This window comes from Protopterus annectens, chromosome 9.part0, assembly GCF_019279795.1.
Source record: "Protopterus annectens isolate FY-2018-M chromosome 9.part0, PAN1.0, whole genome shotgun sequence".
Classification (NCBI taxonomy): Eukaryota; Metazoa; Chordata; order Ceratodontiformes; family Protopteridae; genus Protopterus; species Protopterus annectens.
In genome coordinates, this window is record NC_056743.1 from 824999184 (window position 1) to 825020482 (window position 21299).

Consider the following 21299-nt stretch of genomic DNA (forward strand, 5'->3'; position numbering starts at 1 on the left):
GAGGTTTCCCTGTCTGAGGCCTTCTGCTTGTAATCAGTTTCAGCATGATATGTCATTTTTATCTAAAAATATCTGTCACTGCCTTACTTTGCTGTGACAAGCATTTATATTTAGTTGTTTACTCTCACTTAAAAGTGTTTGAGCTGTAGGCTCTCACTTGTGTGCAGCTATATTTGATATTCCCAGAAGACTTTGCCTGTGGATTAGTTCAGAGTTTCTTCCAAAGATGAGTTTCCTGTGTTCATTGTTATTTAAACTGTTGCATTAGACTCTTTACTTGTTAGCAATCGAATGCATTTTTTAGTGTTTTAGATGCTCATAGATGTATTGACAACTTTGCAATGAGTAATAAAGCCATTCTGTAACTCAGCAGGCTCAGATTCAGCTAGTAGCTCTGAGTCTCTAGTAGACAATGAGGTGAAGGGAGATGTTTAGTGAAGCAGTGACTATTCGATTCTCTGGGGTGGGAGTGGGGATTAAGGGGAGATATGTTGATGGTATGCCTATTATCATGGTTCTTGTGTTGATGGGAGCCATTGACAGTAAGGACATCTGCTGGGATGTGTGTGGCCAGGACAGTAGAGGAACACATCGCTGCAAAGTCAGAGTCTCAAAGTCCACTGCACACCTATCATTGGTACTTCATCTAGCATGTTGTGGATAAGCCATACTTCAGATAAGGTGCCAACGGTCTCTGTACAGCAGCATTGTGACAGTGCAGACTCACTCTGTTTGACTTCCCATCCTTGCTCTGAAAAACAACCTGCTCTGCCAAACATTGAAGTCCAAGGGATTAAAATCGGATAAGGAAGATGCAAAACTAAGGGAGTAGGGGAGCACTGATTCATTGTCGTGTTGACACATTATAGAATCTCTCACAAGTCTGCATCAGTGCGGTTCAGCCAGAAAATAAAAAAGTGCAGTTTTATTCCATAAAATTTGTGTTTTCCATGGGGGAAGCAACTAAATTCCATCAGTCTTGAGTGGAATAAAGTAGAATCAGTTATCATAACTGCACCCTGGTGTGCGTGTGCGTGCACACATACCAAGTAAGGATCTGCAGAAGATTGCCCAGTTTTTATGTGATGTACGAAATAACCTGGTTTCTACCAGTGATTGTCCAGGTACTAAACTGTTAATATTGCTTCTTTGAAATGTGCTTGGAATGTCATGAGGGTGCTCATGGCCAGTTGGCTAGATGCTGCTGGCCATTTTTGTTATTTGCTCAGGAAATGTACCATGGCTCCTGCAAACCTGCATGATTCTATAGCTTAGCTGTTGTCCACATTTTTTCACAGTGTAATAACATGCTGTTTGTTGGTTACGTAATAGGCATGGATTTCAAACTAGGTGTTCTTATAAGACCTCCTGTCTGTCTCTGTTCTTTTTCAACCCCAGGATAAACTGTATCCCTAAATATGAACAAGTGCCTATTCATAGCTTACACCACCTTCCTCTCCCTTATTCATTCACTTCCTTGGTTGAATCAATTTCTGTCTCTTAGCTCTGTCTGTAAGTATGCCATAACCCTGTTTTTTCTCGCTTCATATTGAAGTTCTTGATTGTGTTATACTACTTTACCTTTAATTTTTCTATAAACTAGCTAAAATTTCTCTAAATATTTAATTGTCATGTAATTTCATGTAATTATTTAAACCATAGATGCCGTGTAATTATTTAAACTGTAGTTGTATTGTTTTTGAAGATTATAAAGTTATTGTTCTTAAAATGTTTTAGTAATACTTTGGAGCTTTTTCCCTCGGTCCTCTGCTGAAAATGGGCACCTACTCAGTCAGACTTTCCCAGAAATCAAATGTCAATAAATAAATCAGACTCTTAAACTTCGGTATCCTAGAATGTTTGATTGCTTGCAGAATAATTCATTTGCTGTTGTGATAAGGTACATGCTCAAGGGAGAAGAAAGGCATGGACGAGAATTTATCAAATACAGTCTGGAAGGGAATAGGACAGAGTAATGACTACAGCCACAGGCTGAAGCCCCGTCTAAACTTTATAATATCTATGTCCATAATACTCTTGCCTTTTTGAAAGATGGCAAACTGCACTCCTCTTTTGGTAACTAGTTCCAGATCCCTACTACCCTTTCAAGCAACCTGTTAACTGTTCAGTTAATCTTCTTAAAAAGTTTCTTAACATATCACATGGTGGGTATTCTTTTTGAAAGACCTCAATATTCCTATACATATGGATCATATGTTTCATTGAAAGCCACTGTCATATTTTCTCCTTCGGTGTATTTCAGTAGTGCTCTCTGATACATTTTTCATCCCTGTTCATGGATACTTGTTATATTTTCTTGTTGCACCAGCCTTATTTCTGAGCTTCTCCTCTTTCTCCTTGATATGTAGAAAGAAGCCATCTAAGTACAACATTACACTAATCAGGGAAGCTGATTCTGGGATGTGTGTTTGTGCTTGCAAAACATGTATTTTTTGCTTTGCTTTCTTTTTTTTAATTTGGTTGCTGCCATTTTGCATGGCAGTTGATGCTTGATAATTTTACCTTGTAGTTTTGTTTTAATAAAGCTTACTGAGAGAACTACTGCTCTGACTTTGAGGGCCATTTGCAGTCAGTAAGTTTTTGGATTTCTTCTTCAAATTTTCCCAGTTCAGCTAAGTGCTTGAAATCTCCACTGCTGCACTCAGTAGCATGTACTTCACTGACTACATAGGTAATGATGTTACATGTTGGTCTGGAAGGGTACCAGCCCCATGCACACTCCATTTCATTTTTTGCAGCATGTACAGTTTGGGTCTCAGTCCTACTATCCACTGTAAGAAAGCTTCCTTGTTTCATGCCTAAAAGATTTGAAAAAAAAGTCTGGCTCACAAAGCATCAATACATTTCTGTTGAGTTGTATTCCATAAAAATGGATTTTCCATGGCTCCTTGGGGGGGGGGGGGGGGGGGAATGAAACCAGAGTCCATCAACGAGACTTGAGTCAAGTGTTTGAGTGAAGTGTTTCTATGGTTATCTACTATGTCACCCGTCTAGACCTGCACCAGTATTGCCTCTGCTGCCTAAGAGAAATACATTAGAAGAGGTGTCACAAGTAAGTGTTACAGCCCAATCACCCAAAGAAGGAAAACTAATCTTGTGGCCTACTTCTCCTGTTGCAAAATGGCAAGAAACTTTCTTGTGTGATCTTGGATCAGAGTAAAAGGCGAAGGTAAGGAATTCAAAAGACAGCAGTCCAAAGCCTGGTCCTTTTTATGGCTGGCCTGAAATAGTCACCATTCCTGTACATGCTTTGTATCCTTCCTTGTGGAACCTGTCAATGGCTGACTACACTAACTAGAAGGACAGAAGAGCCATCCCCAGGTAACCAATTTTAGGGCTGAGATCTTGGATTTTGGCAGTGACTTAGCAATGATGGAGTGTCTTGAGCACAGCCATGACTGTTCTGCTTTCAAAGAGTAAGTTCTTGTGTCCACCATCAGAGACTCGGTGGTCAAGCTGTGGCTGTGTGATTCAGCTTCTCTCACCCCTCTTGCTCTCCCCACCCAAGGTAGAAAAAGAGTACATACTGAAGTCAAGACACGCACATTTATTATGCCCAGTGGACCTCTGGCTACACCCATGATGTTAAATGTGCATCCAGTGATCGGTAGGAACTCTCTTCATGAATGCAGGAAGACATCCTTAGAGGTCATTTTCATGCCACTACAATGCCATGCAGAGGTCTGTCACCACCTAGTGTCTCTAGCATGCATTCCTTTCAACAGAGATCAGTGCCTACTTGCTTTTTGCTCGTTGCCTTTCACATTGAGTGAGCACAAGCTTTTCCTGCTGGAGCTAGGGGTAGGGAAATGTCTGCATCTCCTTTGTTGCCCCCCCCCCCCCCCCCCCCGCTATCAGAAGAGGACACACTGTGGAAAGCCTAAGCAGTAGCAGAACATGACCTTTTTAGAAATATGTCAAACCTGCCAGTTACTGGTGGTTGTTTTGTAAGCTATGTGTCTCCCCCACTCCCACATCATTACATCAACCTTAGGAAAGTAATCATGGGTGTTAGTGGGATTGTAGACAAAATGTCCTCTCAGTGGACTTTGCTGGTAGATTCATAGGGCAGGGTAGTTTATTGCTTGATGCATCTTTGTCATTTCATCTGAGAAAGCATAGAATGAGTAAGGGGAAGTATTGTACATATCCTTGACCATTTTGAGGGACTTACCTGTCTTCTGGAGTTGCTGAGTAATTTCTAGTGTTGACTGTGCATAAAAGACTTTGCTGTTAAAGGATCTGTCTAGGATAGCCTGGCACATTTATTTACATTGTGAGGAAAGCCTGAGACATACTTTTCTTATGGAGCAGGTGACATCGGCCACAGCTGTGGTTGTGATATCTGTCATGTCACAGGAACAGTGGGCTGTATATAGCCCTGTCAAAAAAGAACTGATGAGCATTTTCTGCTCGACTTACCACTGTTATGAGTCAAGCATGGTGAGCTTCTGCAAGGATTGCTCAGCCAGAGAATTCTGCATACTAGACATCTAGTTTGTCTGGCAGACCTATCAGATCGATATATGTCTGCCTTAGGATGCCTTGTGATAAGGGAAGTCCATTTAGAGTTGGGCTAATAGAAATGGTTTGTCTTAAGCATGAAAGAAGTTGAGCCACAGTGCAGAAACTGTGACATACTAAATGAGTGGCCTTAGGGGAAGATTGAACCAGGGTCCCTTCTTTCCTTGCTCAGAATGTGTTGAAATTATTTTAAAGGGAAGGACAAAGACAGATGGTCACTCCCTCTGTTAGGCTTCTTGAACCTGAGGCTTTCTCTAAAGCAGGGGCCCTAAAGGGGAAAGCTATCAAAGGAAGAAAAGTTACCACTGGCAGACTGTAACACAGGAAACCCATCACCTCATAGACGGCCACAGTGAAGTAAGAGAAAGTGAGGGAGATGTCACCTCCTGCTAGTGTGCTTAGGACAAGTGTTGCACTCCTTCCACATTGGGGGTCTGACGTAAGCAACAGATCTAAGAGCTGAACCCTGCTCATATGCACAGAAGTCACCATCTCTCCTGCATATGTTGAACATGATATCAGACTCCACCATTGGGTATTGGAGAGGTCAAGGATCCTAAGACTGGTATAGGAGAGCCTCTCTGCACACACTTAGACTTCTCTTACAGGCTGCTTCTTGGGGAAAGTAAAGGTATGTGATGCATGAAATCTAGGTTCAGGTCCAAAAACATGTACCAGGGACTCCTTAAGCCTCTCATCATGTTTGAGTTGCTTGTTTGCTTGACCAAATAGAGAGATGGTGATCACCCCCCATGTCTCACTCCCAAGAGCAAGTGCTGCCCTTTCTGTTAAACTCCTATCTGTCTAAAGTGTAGAACAGTTGTATCTTGCTTTGATAATGGTGACCTCATTAGAGAAGAAATGGAGGTTATTGTGGGCATGTTGCTATTAAAAGAGGAGCTGTGCCTGGACTTGGATCTTAACTCTGGTTCATGTCCCTTCTTCCTTTATAGGTCTTGGCTATACATTTTGGACATGATCTATCTTCCACTTATGCTGGTCCCTTCATCACTATTAAATACTGGGGCTGATAAAAAGCTCGAGTTTCTCTTGTTTATTTTAGAGAGCTATAGCACTAAAACTCTGTTATCAACAGTTTGATCCAGTTCCAAACCAAAAAGCAGTGCTGTTGTATTTTTTCAGATTTGTGACCAAATAACTTTAAGATGCACTTAAGAGTTTGCTGCTTTAAGTATTAGGTGTTGCAGTTCACCAACAACGTGTATTAGGAAGAACTTTGGAGTAAATAAGAGGGTGGAGGAAACTTGAAGTTTATTTTTGCTGTGCATTTGCTTTAATTGGTGTTTTATGGTTTTGTGCTTGTTCTTACAATTCTTTGCACTTGTGTTTAGTTCTAAACGTGTTTATGAGTTTAGTTCTAAACGTGTTCATGAATTGAACCTGAAGTTGAGTATTCCAGTGGGATAAGCAGTGCTTAGCCATGGTACTTGTTTGCTTTTTCTTGTCCGAGTTAGTCCTAGTAGGTATGGACTATATTAAAGGAAGACCTAAGGTAGAACTCATACTGACTTAAGGGTAACTTGGCCATGATATTGATAACTTATTTTGCTTCTTTAATAAGTGCATGGATTTTTTTTTACATCCACCTGAGCTACTATTAACTCGGGTTACAAGGAATCCCATTTTAACCTCTTATCTGAAGGATGGCAGTTGAGGACTGCAACAATCCCCTTATACTGCACAGCAGTGTCAGCACTAAAACATGCATCCAGGCACCTGGTGTGGGAATAGAACTCGTGTCCTTTTGATCCTTCCTGGTATCAAACTTGTGTACTACCTTTTATAAACCACTGTTACTGCGGGCATTTGCTAAATCTTACTTTTCAGTGAGTCACAGTCCAGTGAGCCCTTTCCATAGAATGGACTCCATGACAGATGTGATAGATGTCTCAGAAGTTGCTCAATATCTTAATTACTTTTGGTAGGGTAACAGTTGTATGGGACCCCTTCCCTGGCATGTGGAGGCTTTGCCCCACGTAAGAAAAGTTTTATCAGTTTGAGCCCATTCATTTGAGTGGGTTAGTTGGATTATATTTTGCTGTAAGTTGTAGCAGGTCCCAGGGATACTATTTGCAGGTCAATAAGGATGTGGACCCTTTAAGAAGAGACTTGTGAGAAGGTACTAGAGGAGGCATCCAAGACTTCCATATACTGCAGAAGACCCCCTGCAGTTAGGCCTAATGCTGTTACATTTAGATCACATCAGAATATGTGTATCCCTTCCCACCATCTCACATAGACTTACTTATCCATTGTATTTTCTGTTGGTTACATTTGGTAGCACCAAGTAGGAGGACTGGCCCCAGACACTTCCTAGGTTCATGAGTGTAATTCTTACCACACAGATGTAATTGCTTTTACAACTGGATAAAATATTGACCTTTACATATGAACAGTATGTACATAAATATGATCAAATTAGTTTCACAGCATTTTTTTTCATGCAGTGCACGAATTAGCAAGATTTTTAGAACAGTGAATCAGAACTATACATTAGAAGAACATATGTACAGGTCACATTTGTGTCAAGTACCATAGTTGCAATTTAAGCAAGGCTGCTGTGATGGTGCATTAAAATCAGTCCAGTAAAGAAGACAGTATGTAACTCCTAATGTGATGATTTATATATGTGTGTGTCTACTATTTAATTTCAATGTACACTGCTTTCTCCATTTCAGGATTTTGCATACAACCCTTTTTGAAAGTTGGGAAATCATTGGCCCCTACCCATCGTGGTGGCTGTTCAACGTACTTCTGTTAACACTACAGGTTCTTCATGTTTTCTGGTCATATCTCATCCTCTGTATAGCATACAAAGCCATGGTCAGAGGAAAGGTAAGGCTTTCATATTTATTTACTGCATTGCCTAGTAACAAGTTAATTGCAAACAAAACAGGTAGTATGCCAACCAAATGGACCCAACAGTAATCTAGAGAAGTATGCAAAGAAAAAAAAACAAGGTTGTTCCCTTTATATATGGTCCTCCAAAAATACATAAGAGCTTGCTAAGTCCACCTATGAAACCTATTGTTTCTGGTGGGAGATGGGTCACTACCCCCCCTTTCTAAGTATTTGGAAAAGGAACTCCATGGTTTACTGCAGTATAGTGATAGCTATATAAAAGATACAAATGATTTTCTCTGTTCTTTACGTAAGTGGTTAAATATGAGCAGGAACTATAATACTATTGCTTTATTTCTAGTCACACTATATGTTGTCACTCTTTACTGTGAAACCTTACGATTTAGGTATATAGTATGTGAGAGAATTTTCAACTAAACATAGCACCTTTTCAGTGATTAATGTTTCTACAGTATGTACAATTTTAGATGTTATATTGAACAACAACGTATTTATGTTTGAAATGGGTACTTCCATCAATTATTAGGGGTAGCGATGGGAACACCGGTAGTGAATAGTTACACCAATCTTGTACTTTCCAGATGGGAAGAACTTTTTGTTTATGAATACTCTAATGGTGAAGTAAGATACTGTAATGAAAATTTAAAATTTTATAAGTGTTTTGTGGATGACACCTTCCTGTTTATGGTTGGGTGACGTAGAATCTCTGCATACCTTTGTCAACTATTTACAACAAACTACTGATATTGTGAAATTTTATTTATCTTTTTCTAAAGAAGCTATAAATTGTCTTGATATTAAAATAGAAATTAGTAATGGTAAGTTTGAAACTTCAGTCTTTAAGAAAAATGTACAGGCAACTAAGTGTACACCATACAAAAAGTATGCATCCTAGGCATACTTATAACAGTGTTGTAAGGAGTCAGCTTTTAAGGGCTAGCTGGCTTAACAATAGAGAAGAAGGGTTTATGATTGAAATGGATGCTATGTCAAATGATTTCCATGCTAGAGGTTATTCTAAACAAATTATTGATCAGAATAGACAGATGGTCGTATCTCAGAGAAATTATATTGTGAAACCTATCCTGTTAGGTAATGGGATAAGCCATGAGAGAGATGACATGAATGTAGAAAATAGGTCTAAATAAGTGAGATACATCATGACATTTTATAGGCATACACCCCATGTAAAAACTATAATTAGGAATAATTTGGGCATTTTAGATTCTGATCCTGAAGTAAAGATGGTAGTTGGGCAGTCACCATATTTTGTATATGAAAGAGAGAAGAACCTTAAACAGTACATGTTAGTAAGAAAGCTACTTTACCATGTTATAATTGCTCCTTCTGTAAGTACATAAATAAGAGTTGTGAAGATTGGGTGAAGAAATGTGAAGGCTGCCAGCCTAGCCAGATAAAATTTTATAGATAATTTTGTCATTTGTAAATATTAATGTAAGCCACAGGCTTGTTGTCTTAAATGGAAAAAAATGTAACAACAGTGCACTCTGCTGTAAGGAAGCCAAGTCAAGCATTTTATGACTGTCTTTGATCTTTAAAGTTGGCTCTGGCCAGTCTAGATGAAGGAATTCTTGCTATTGTTTTAAGGGCAGATTTAATGGCCAGAATTTGCATGCATAAATGTCCTTAATGGCTTTGCTTCCTGACCTGCTGGTGTGAGCTTACTAAAGAATGTAACCTGTTAGCCTGGGAACCCAGGGAAGTGTGAAGAATGATGTAATGTGAACCAGGAATGTGATTTTAAAAACAGAGAGAATCAGAGAGCATTAAGCATTTTTGTCTTGACTATCCAACTCAGCACTGCCTCTGTTCTATATGTAAGTTTATCTTAGACTTGTATTTTCTCTTAGAAATAACAAGAAACTAGAAAGATTAGACTGTTTTTCTGTGATGTCAGAATTGTACTACTGAGTTATTTTAAGTATTTATCTGTGATCTCTGAACTCTTGACTAGCACTGTGTAGTAAAAAGTATTGTCTTGTGTTTTGACTATTTGTTATTAAATATTTTTAAACCTGTTCAACTGTGGCTGTTTTTGTAGAGAGAATTTAAGCTATTTAGAGTACCTGCATGCCTTTGGTAAAATTGTACAAAGCCAGTCCAGTAGCTTTAGCCATGGGCTGTACTACCAATTGGATAATAATATTGCACAGTAATAATTGGACACCCTTTTAAGGGTCTCTGAGTAGCTGATAAATATTAGCTGGGTGGCAGTGATTTCTACTGTATAGTCTGGGTAAAAGGGGCACAGCTGGAAAACCTGTGCCAGTCTTCCTCAGGAGTGTCTGTGTGGCTATATAAACTCTTCTCAAAGTGTGGGTGTGTGGGTGTGTGTGTGTGTGACAGCTACTTGGGCAGGGAGAAGACGCACTGGTTGGACAGAGAGGGTGCAGGAGGTTTTAGCTTGCTCATTAGGCTGAGCTCTGGACCCTATAGCTGTGCCAGTGGGGACTCTTATTGGGGACCTGGAGAGCAAGGGAGTGACCAGCCCTGGACTGACTGTGATCTCTGTGTGCTCCTATGGGAAATTGCACTTTACTGTGTGTATTTGTTATCCCTTCCTCCTATATGAGACACCCCTCACTGATGTTAGTGGTGAGGATTGAGGCTCCTTGATTGCTAGGCCAGAGCACTGGCATCACATATTAATTGTTTGGCAGCGGTGGGATATCCACACCACATATTAATTGGTTGGCAAATACTAATTGGCTTGTAGTGGTGTGGTAAAGTGAATTCCTGTAGCTGGTATACAGTGAGCTCTGAAGGTGTTTGTACTCTAAATCAGCCACACAGTGAATACTCAGAGTTCAGATCACAATTGTTTTATTTCTTTTGTTAGCTTAGTTAGTCAGGGTGAGCAGGCAGCATGTCAGCAGAGGAGTATGGAAAGCTGACCAGGAGCCAGCTGGTGGAGATGTGCCAGGCTAGGGGACTGGTGCATGGAAACCTGACTAAGGCAGACCTGATTTCAGCCTTGGTTACAGCTGCATCAAAAAACAGCAACCAAGAGGACAATCAAATTGGCAGTGGAGATATAATATCCTCAGAGAATGGACAGCTCAACCGTTCTGCAGAGGACTTAAAAATCCATCTGGAGTTAAAGAGACTTGAGTTTGGAGGCCAGGCGTGTGGAAATAGAAGCAACTGAGAGACTCTGGCATCCCGAGAGTGAGGACAATGAGAAACTGCGATGTTTGCAGGCTGAGGAGAATGAGAAACTGCTACGCCTGGAAGCTGAGGAAAAGGAAGAGGCAGAGCCAGCATGAGAAGGAGATGCTGACCCTTTGCAAGAGTCATGGAGGTAATGGGGAAAGGAGTAACTGGACCCTAGAAGCACAACAGGTCAGTAAATTTATTCCGCAGTTTAAAGAGGGGGATAATTTTGATAGTTTCATTCATATGTTTGAGAGGGTATGCAGACAGTATGGTGTTGACCAAAGGCTCTGGGTACGGTTCCTGACCCCCTTACTCCATGGTAAAGCTGTAATTGTTTGTCAAAAATTTCTGATGTTGCATGCTTTGATTATACTGCAGTTAAAATCACTTGTTAGAATTATTTAAGTTAACACCTGAGACGTATAGGAAAAAGTTTTGTAAGCATAGGTGCAAGGCAGATGAAAGTGTGTGTGAATGTTACTAAACTGGGCACATAGGTGGGTGAGTGGATGTCATGTCACTACTTTGAGGGGCTGGCAGAGCTTTTGGTGAGGGAGCAAGCCCTTAGCACTTTGTCTGAGGACATGAGGATCTGGTTAGCTGATAGACAATGTGCTACTTCAAAGGAGTTGGGGAAGAAGGGAGACCTATACCTAGCAAACAGGGCAGCTCTGCACAGGAAAGGGACCCCCAGTACTGCTCATGGGTCTAAAGGAACCCATGGTGGGTAGCACAGACTGCCCCAACAGAATCTGCCAGTAGCAGGTACACGTCCAGGACCTAGGGTTAAATGTTTTGAATGCAACCAGTGGGGCCATGTGGTATACAAATGTCCACAGAGGCAAGGTGGGGAACAAAAGTTGAGGGAGCCAGTAAGTGGGAAAGACAAAATGCCAGTAGTAGGTTGTTTTTTCTAACAACAGGGGTACCGAACTACCACCCTGCAGATGTCCTGATAGGGAAGGATTTGGATGAGGCAGTACCATGTGCTTATGCAGTTACACGCAGTCAGGCTAGGAGACAAGCATGTGGGTCTGATAGCCTGGGGGAGACCCAGACAGACTGCATACTTGCAGCCAGGACTGCTGAGGTGGTTACTTCAAGGAGGTAGCTACTCTGTAGCAGTGAGACTGAATGTGAGCCACAGCTGCTTGTGGGTACTGATGTTCCCTTGGACAGAGTGACTGCAAAGGTATAGGTGAGTAGTAGTACCCAGGCTGACAGTGAAGCACCACTGTCAGAGGATGCCATATTTCTTGTGGAAGGGGAGCTGAGAAGGGTTACAAGGAGAGAGTTGAGACAGGCTCAGCTCTCAGACCCTACATTTCAAGGCCTGAGGCAGGTAGCTAGGGAGGCACCTGATTCTCAAGGAAAGGGGAAATCTGTATACTGGGACAAAGAGTTACTATACAGAGAGTGGACCCCTGAGGGAGGGCTAGAAGGTGAGAAAGTACAGCAGTTGGCAGTGCCTAGAGCCTACCGTCTGGCGCTTCTAGCCATAGCCCATGACATTCCCTTTGCAGGTCATATGGGCATAAAACGTACAAAGAGGAGTATTATGCAGAACTTCTATTGGCCTGGAATTTCCAGAGATATAACCGGGTACTCCAGGACCTGTGAGCAGTGCCAAAAGATAGGCAAGGCAGGAGGCAAGGTGAGAGCTCCTTTGATTGCCTTTGCCTGTGATTGAAGAGCCGTTTCAGAGGGTAGCTATGGATATTGTGGGTCCTCTGTGTACCCCAAGTTCCACAGGGAAAAAGTATATCCTAGTGGTAGTGGATTATGCTACACGATATCCTGAGGCAGTGGCTTTGTCCTCCATTGAGGCAGAGAAGGTGACAAATGCTGTGTTAGAGATTTTCAGCATGGGTAGGTTTCCCAAAAGAAATACTGACTGATAGTGGTGGCAGTTTCATGTCAGACCTGCTGACTTGTCTGTGGAAGTCCTGTGGGGTGAAGCACATGAAGACCGCCCCCTACCATCCCTAGACTAATGGTCTTGTTGAGAGGTTAAACTCAGCAGTCAAGTCCATGCTATGGGCATTTGCAGATCAGTTTAAGAGGGAGTGGGACAAATATTTGCCCCATCTGTTGTTTGCTTACAGAGAGGTTTCCCAGGAATCCACAGGTTTTTCACCCTTTGAGTTGCTATATGGGCATAGGGTGAGGGGACCTCTAGATTTAATTTGAGATTAGTGGGAAGGTGAGTGCAAGTCTTACAAGGAGTCTGTTGTGGCATACGTCCTAAACTTCAGGACAAGGTGCAGGGAACTCATGGGCGTGGCCCAGGAGAAACTGGCAGAAGCCCAGCAACAGAAAAAGATGTGGTATGAAAGGAATGCTCGAGCTAAAGAGTATGCTGTGGGGCAGCAGGTAATGGTTCTCATTCCTGTCAGACACAACAAGCTGGAAGCAGCTTGGGAGGAACCTTACAAGTTGGTAAGAAAGGTAAGTGATGTTAATTACATGGTAGAACTGCTAGGCAGGAGGCAGGGGCACAAATTGTACCATGTTAACATGATGAAACCTTGCCATGATAGGGAGGGTCTTGTGCTGAGCATTTGCAGTGGATTGCAGGAGTCTGAGGGAGATCTGGGGACTGATCTCCTTAGTGAGGCTCGGGCTGACACCTCAGTGGAAGGGGTAGCAATGTCCCAGCAGCTATCTCCTACCCAGGTTCGAGAAATCCGAGCAGTGTTGTAGGGACATGTTCACTGGGAAACCAGGGTGCACCCACCTGTGGCAGCACCAGGTGGATATAGGACCCCAAAGGCCTATTAGGCAGCCCCTTTATAGAGTGCCTGAGAGAGTCAAACAGAATCTGAGGGAGGAGGTACAGGAGATGTTGGAACTAGGGGTAATTGAAGAGCCCAACAGTCCCTGGGCTTCCCCAGTGGTGCTGGTGCCAAAGAAGGATGGTAGCACCAGCTTCTGTGTGGACTACAGGAAATTAAATAGTCACACAGAGTCGGACGCTTACCCCATGCCTACAGATGAGGCCCTAGAGCAGCTGGTTGGGGCTGAGTATCTTACAAACATTGATCTTACCAAGGGTTACTGGCAGGTGCCCTTGACTCCCAGTGCTATTGAGAAGTCAGCCTTTGTGAATTCTTTTGGCTTGTATGAGTTTACAAAATGCCCTTTGGGATGAAGAATACCCAGCAACTTTCCAGAGGGTAGTAGATCATATCGTAGCAGGAGGAGGAGGGTTCACCCTTGCTTACCTAGTTGATATTGCATTCATGGTCAGAGCACCTTCAGCATGTCAGGGAGGTGCTGGGCAGACTACAGAGGGCAGAGTTGACCATAGCTTGCCCACTAGGCTGAGATCTGAACCCTATAGCTGTGCCAGTGGGGAGTCTTATTGGGGACCTGGAGAGCAAGGGAGCAACCAGCCCCAGACTGACTGTGATCTCTGTGTGCTCTTAAGGGAAATTTTACTTTACTGTGTGTATTTGTTATCCTTTCCTCCTATATGAGACGCCCCTCACTGGTGTTAGTGGTGAGGATTGAGGCTCCTTGATTGCTGGGCCAGGGCACGGGCATCACAAGAGTAATGAATTTATTCATCCTATTTCAGGTAAGATGTTTTATTTTCGTAGTTTTGCTTTATGTACTAGTGAAAATGTGATACATCTTGCTAACTGCGAAAAATGTAGCTGTTTCTAAATAGGTGAAACTAATCCGAAATTAAAAGAATGTATAGCTTCACACTATTCAGAAATTAGGAGAAAGATAGAAATGAATGCCTTAGCAAGACATATTATGCAGTATGGCGAAGACCACACTTTTAAATTTAGTGTTTTATAAAAAATAACTATAGGCCAACGAGGGGGAGATATAGTAAATAAAACAGAACTTTCCGAGTATAAGTGGATTAATTACTTCAGGGCAGATAGATATCCTGGTTTAATGGTAAAGAATACTATTAAGTCACTATTAAAAGAAAGACAGGTATCTGAATTTTGAATATTTTATGTATGTATTTCTTGGTTTTAGATTTTTTTTATATATATATCTTTATATGTATTTAAATAATTATGTGATTCTAATTGTGAATTTGGTAGGCTGGATTTGGGTTTACGTACTGGATGGTTTTCATTTTAGATGCAACACTGATGAAGAGTCTTGTGACTTGAAAGCTTTGTGTGTTTTATTAAACCATTTTATTGTGTGAAACGGTTGGGCCTTGGTTTTTTCTTTGCATAACAAGTTAGATGGATACTGTAATGGTACTGTAATATGGTAATTTACCTGCTTTGCAAGGGGCCTTGGTTCATGGCTTGAATCAGCATGAAACTGACGCAGGGAAGATTTGGAAGGGGGTGGGGGTTGTGGGAGAGACGTTTTTTAAGTTAATTTGCTGTCCATGGTGTTTACTAGCAGATGGTACTTAACTGCTTACTTCATTTCTCATTCATGTTTGTAGAGATGAACATAAACATGCTGCTGGTTCCACTTTCCACATTAATTCTGCACGTCTTTTGCAAGAGTAAAAAACACATTGAGCATGTTCGGTTATCTGAACTTGACTGATTATGACTATTATTACAAGCTTACAGGCATCATCTCAGCCATTTATCCAACCAGTTTTGCTCAGGATCCTGGCCGTACAAAACTGGTTAAGGGTTCTTTTGATTCTTTAGGATATCATTCTATGCACATCACTTTCCTTGCTGTGAACCAGTGTGTGCCCGTCTTTTTAAGGAGGTTTTGGTAATTCCACTTGTTAAGAAACAGTCTTTGGATTTGATCTTGGAGAAATGTCAGCCTACTCTCTAGCCTCTCCAGTAAAGGAATCTCGTCTGCATGTGTATTCGAATCTAATGTCACATGGCTTTGCTAGAGCCTTATCATTTATTATGGAATTAGTCTAGAATCATCACTAGGGAGAAACACTCATTTGAGTGTTTAGTAACCTGCTGATTGAGAGGGATCAGAGTACATGTTTGTGCTCACTCATTCTTCAGTTCTCAATAGCTTTTGACACTGTTTCTCATGAGATCCTAATCGAGCATCGAATGGTATGCTACAGGTTTAGTGGGTATGATCCCAGGGACTCTTATCTTTGAGGTTTATGCCCCGGGTCAAACCTCTCAGACATTTACACTTAGCAGATTGTCTACTTTAAATTTCTTAGGCACCAACACTCTAAGTTATAGTTTACCTCAGGGCTTGAATTTTGGGCCCCTTTTTATTTGTTATGTATATGTTGCTGCTAAGGGAGAAAATTGTAAGGAGGAATTTTTTGTACCATTCATAGGTTCATACTAGGCTATCTGCCCTAGGGCATTTGTAAGCCTAGCCAGAGTGTGTTTGGCTTTCGCCACCCATTTTAAAATTAATTTTGCTATGCCCTTTTTCGAGGTTAGTATACTGTGCCTCTGTCTAACAGTGACACAGAAGCGATACCCGGGGTAAACCTACGATCCCCCATCCACTCATCAAGATTCCTCTTGAAGAGAGTCAATGAGGGACTCTGCCTAACCTGGACTGGGATTTTATTCCAGAGTGAAGGGAGCCTCTGGGTTTTGAATCTGTCCCTCCAGCATGTCCTATTTATTTCAGTGCTGAGGTTCAAATCTCTCGAGCGCGTAGCTCGATGGGATTTGGATTTTCTGAGGTGCAGCATGTCCATTAATTCCAGGTTGGACATGGCTTTATATGTCAGGCACACATCGCCTCTGAGCAGGCGGTATGCCACTGAGTAGAGCTGGAGTTTCTTTAACCGGGCAGCATATGGCATCTGTTTGAGCCCTTTGGTCCTCTTGGTGAGGTACTTTTGGGGTCTTTCCAGTTGCTGCAGGTGTCTGGTAAGGTACATCCCAAAAGGGGCATTGTACTCAATTATGGGCCTGATGAGGGATGAGTAAAGAGGCACGATGACCTCCCCTGATCTAGATGTGAATCCCTTCATGATTAGGTGGGCTATATAAAATGTTTTTCTAACCACTTTGGCCACGTGGTTGTCAAATGAGAGATTGCTATCAACTTGGGTCCCCAGGTCCCTAATTACTTCTTCTGTACTTAATGGATTACCACCTATTTGGTAATTTGTGGACACTTTGTTTTTGCCAAAGGGGATGACTATACACTTTTTGGCGTTTAGCTCGAGGCCATGGCTCTGGCACCAGTTGTCTGTTTCTATGAGGCCCTTTTGGAGGATGCTTGTATCGGCTGGAGAGTCGATTATAGCGCCCAGTTTGCAGTCATCTGCGAACTTGGTCAGCCACAGTCCTTCTGTGTTTGCCTGTACCTCCGAGAAATATATACCGAACAGAAGAGGTCCCAGGACTGAGACTTGTGGGATGCCACTTGTAACTGGCTTGGAGTCTGACATGGCTCCAGCAATTCTAACCATGTGGGTTCTGTCCTTGAGCCAGTTTGCAACCCATCTAGTGACATATAGGGGTTTATATTTAAGCTGGTGAGCTTATCTATAATGCCCGAGTGGGGTATTGTATCGAAGGCTTTTGCGAGGTCCAGGTAGGCTGTGTGGACCACCTTCCCCTCATCAATGGCCTTGGTGACTGTTTCAAAGAAATCGACCCGGTTTAAGAGGCAGGATCTGCCCTTAGCAAAGCCGAACTGGGTAGGATCCAGTGTCTGTAGGTCCCCAATATCTTTTTTTATGAGGTCCATGATGATCCTTTCCATAGCTTTACAAACCAAGCTAGTCAGGCTTATAGGGCGATAGTTTCCAGGATCCGTTGAGGCACCACCTTTGTGGAGAGGGACCACTGTTGCTGTACGCCACTCTTTGGGTACATATCCTGTGGTAAGGCTGAGATAAAACAGTAGTTTTATGTTTGGGTTTAGCTCTTCTTGGAGTTCATGTAGGACACAGCCCGGGACACCGTCTGGTCCCATTGATGCTGTGTTTTTTGCTTTGGAGAGGGCGGCTCTTAGCTGAGCATCTGAGATGTCAGGGGGGCAGCACTCTGCTGGGATAGATATTTGCCCTTGTGGTGGGGAGGGGGGGGGGAGAAGTTTGCAATGAACCTGTCAGCTAGGATGTTGGCAATGTCTGTGGGTTCTGTGTATTTTTTGTCATTTTGGACTAATTCTGAGCATATCTGGGAATTCCCACCCAGGTTCCTAACATAACTAAAGAAAGCCTTGTGATTATCCTTAGTGTCCTGTGCAATTTTTCTCTCGAAGCTGGCCTTAGACGATTTTATGAGTGCCCGTAGTTTTTTGCTAACACTGATCAGAGATGCCTTCCCTTTTTGGGATTTTGCTCTATCATGTAGTAGCTTCCTCCTTCTATTGTATAGTTTGTTTATGGCTGGGGTCCACCAGACAGGACGTCTGCCTTTGGAGGATTGGTTCTTGGTTTTATTTAGGATTGCATGATCCATGCATTCCTGAAGGTGTTCATAGAATGAGTTTATAAAGGATTCTGCGGTCTGGGCCGTATTTTCCACAAGCCCGGGGGCTTTGTAGGATTCCACCTCGGTTTTGAGGAGTGTGAAATTTGCTTTAGAGAAGTTTTTCACTCTGGTTTTCTGGGCAGGGGGTGGGGTTGGGATGTGAATATCCAGTGAGATTAGTTTATGGTCTGATCTTACCAGTGAGGGCTACACTTCTGGTCTGTAGTATAGAGTCCCCATGTTGGTGATGATCACGTCCAGTATGTTTTCCCCTCTTGTGGGAGTGGTAACAAGTTGTTCCATAGCATTTGAGTTTATAAATTCTAGGAACCTTTGAGCTAGGGTGTTGGAGCTAGAGTAATGCTCCCAGTCTATGTTTGGGTAGTTGAAGTCGCCCAATATAATGGTGTTTGGAGAGACCTTCATATTTTCCAGTGTTCTCAGGAAGGCCAAGTGTGGTTCCTGGGTTTGGGAGGGTGGTCTGTAGCAGGCTGTAAACTGGAAGGCAGTTTTACCCACTGTTAGTTGCACATGGATAGTCTCTGATGCGTCCTGCTGTGCCACCAACCTGGAGGTGTGGGTATCTTTGATGAATATTGATACTCCCCCTCCTTTTCTGGTTCGGTCCAAGTTTTGGGGCCGAAAAGCATGGTATGAGGTATAACCTGGTAGTGCTGGGGTGCTCTCGGGAGCCTTGAACCAGGTTTCTGTTACTGCACAGATATCGATGTTCTCCATGCTAAGGAGAGTTTTGAGTGCATGCATTTTGAGGTTTAGACTTCTGGCGTTGAGTAGCATCCCTTGTGATACCTATGGAGGTGGGTTTGTCTTTTGAGCCTTGCCTAAAAAAGGCACTATGGGGGTAGCAAGAGCCTTTGCCAATATCCGAAAGCCCAGGGGTGACAGGTGCAAGCCGTCCCTAGCGAAGCATCGTGGCTTGTCGAGCATTGTCATTCCAGGCTGACAGGCATTGGATCCCCTTTGAATGACACCAATACTTAAGCCAATTGTTGAAATTGATCATCTTGTCTTCATATTGTGGCATCATTCTTGGTGAGGGTAAGATGCTACTCAAGGTCAGGGTCATACCGGCCTGAGCCACATGCTGAGAGAGCTCCTCTATGTCTCTTTTCATGTAGTCCAGAGAGGTACGTCTCAGGTCATTCACACCAGCATGGACAATGACTGAGTCATATTTGTACTTGCCTTGGAGTGACCTGAGTGCTTGTGTTATGTGGCGGATCCTAGCGCCCGACAGGCAGCTCACCATGACCTTCTCCTTGTTCAGCCTGGTGAGCGGGACGTTAGTGTGCCTGATGATAGAGTCACCTATTACAAGTGTATCAGGTGTGTTGTTTAGCCTTAAGGGCTGTGACTGTTTGGCACACTGCCTTCGTGAGCTAATGCAAAAATAGCTGCATCCTGACATACACTTTGGATTATCACAGTATCAAAAATATTATTGAAGAAAACTGGGACATTGTCACAGGAAAGCCTTTTCTGATTAACATCTTAGGTGAAGCCCCATCATTTGTTTATAGGAAGGCCAGGAATATTAGAAGTTTTGTTGAATTTAAACCTAGACCATGTGAGAAAAGCACTAAAAGATGTGAAACTAATTGTACATTTTGTATATTTATACAGCAAGGTGGTAGTTTGTATTGCCCCTTATTTAAAGATCATCATTAAAACCAGTGCAGGGGGCGACTGTAACACTAAAAAAGTAATTTACAGGGCACAGTGCAATGAATGTGATGCATTCTATGTGGGCAAGACTGTAAATAAACTCAAGCGAAGGATTTCATGTCATCTGTCAGAAATCCGCTCTGGATATAAAAATAATGCACTAGCCAAACACCTTTCGCTTCATAAAAGGCACACAGGTTTTAAGTTCCAGATCCAGGATTGCATAGACATGGGTGATCTTGAAGGAGACATCCCGAATATTCTGGAGAAACATGAACTTATGTGGCAATTAAAGCTAAACTCTTTTAGAAAGCCTGGACTAAACTACTACTTACTGTTCAATTAAAAGTGCACTGGAACTTAGAAAATTGCCACATTGTTTACATGACTAATTGTATTTTATTTTTTTCTACAAATTGGTTTTAAATACCATTTTAAATCATTTGAAATTTAAGCGTATATTTTGTTTCCATCATCATACACATATATATATATATATATATATATTTTTTTTTTCAACTTTATTCAAAATGATGGTAATAACAATACTAACTAATTATACAATTATATAGGTTTTTAGGGTTCTTGTACACAGACCTGAAGAAGTCTAGAAGGACGAAAGCGATCTTTGTTAACAATAGGTTATGAAAATAGAAACTGATTTTTACATGCAAAATGTATATGTATATATTTATATATAATTTTTGATCGCAAAATGAACTAAGGTTTATATATTTCCAGCCATGTAGTATATTGCCTTGTATATAAAATCACAGACTTTATAATCTACTTCTTAATTTGGTTAAATAAGATGTACCATTAAAGTACATTAGGGCTATATATTATTATGACAGCTACTAGGTAGGGCAGGACCAGCTCGAATGTCACACTGATGGGGGAAGGGATGTGAATTTAACATGTGTACCAATAACACTTTGTTTTACAGCACAATAAACCACTCCCATGCCTGATAAAAAGTATATATATATATATATATATATATATATATATATATATATATATATATATATATATACATATGTTTAGAAAGCTTGTGAGGAAATTATTACTCTATTTTTGTTTTACTTGGATCGCTTGTCTGTGTATTTAATAAAGGATTTTCGACTGGAAACAGACTGCCTGCCTTGCTTGGATTACTTTCGAATACTTAGTAATGCTATAGAATTATATATTTTCTATTATTACTTTTTGGCTTGAAGAGTTTACGTTCGCTACTTCTACTACTATTGTCTGATCTGATTATATACAGTGATTAACTAGAAATATATGGACTGAAAATCTTCCACACAGAGAAGTTTCTTACAAAATTATAAATTATGCAACGCACAGTATAACCACCATAATGTACAGTATAGACAGTTTCTAAAGTGGGTCAGTCTTTAGTGAATTTTGAGAGAGAAGAGACTCTGGAAGGGAGGTAGGTTAGATGATATGTCCTGTGCTGAAGTAAGAACATTTGGCTTGGATGAAGAATTGCTTTTTGAGTTGCATTCTTAATTTTAAATCAGTGTTGATTTCCGTAATATCAGTGGGGAGAACTTGCCAAAGACTATATGCCTGAGTGGAGAAAGCACGTGCAGTGTTGTGGAGTTTGGTTCTAGGGGTAATGAGAGT

General features: G+C 41.7%; 1 protein-coding gene across 1 annotated transcript in view; it reads left to right on the forward strand.

Annotated features, from left to right (window-relative positions):
- The window catches only part of CERS5 (ceramide synthase 5), a 1159858-nt gene that overhangs the window by 955695 nt on the left and 182864 nt on the right, over nt 1-21299 (forward strand). Inside the window, exon 9 of the mRNA XM_044083487.1 lies at nt 7245-7401. Coding sequence (XP_043939422.1) covers nt 7245-7401 — 157 coding nt within the window. The remainder of the gene's footprint in view (nt 1-7244; nt 7402-21299) is intronic.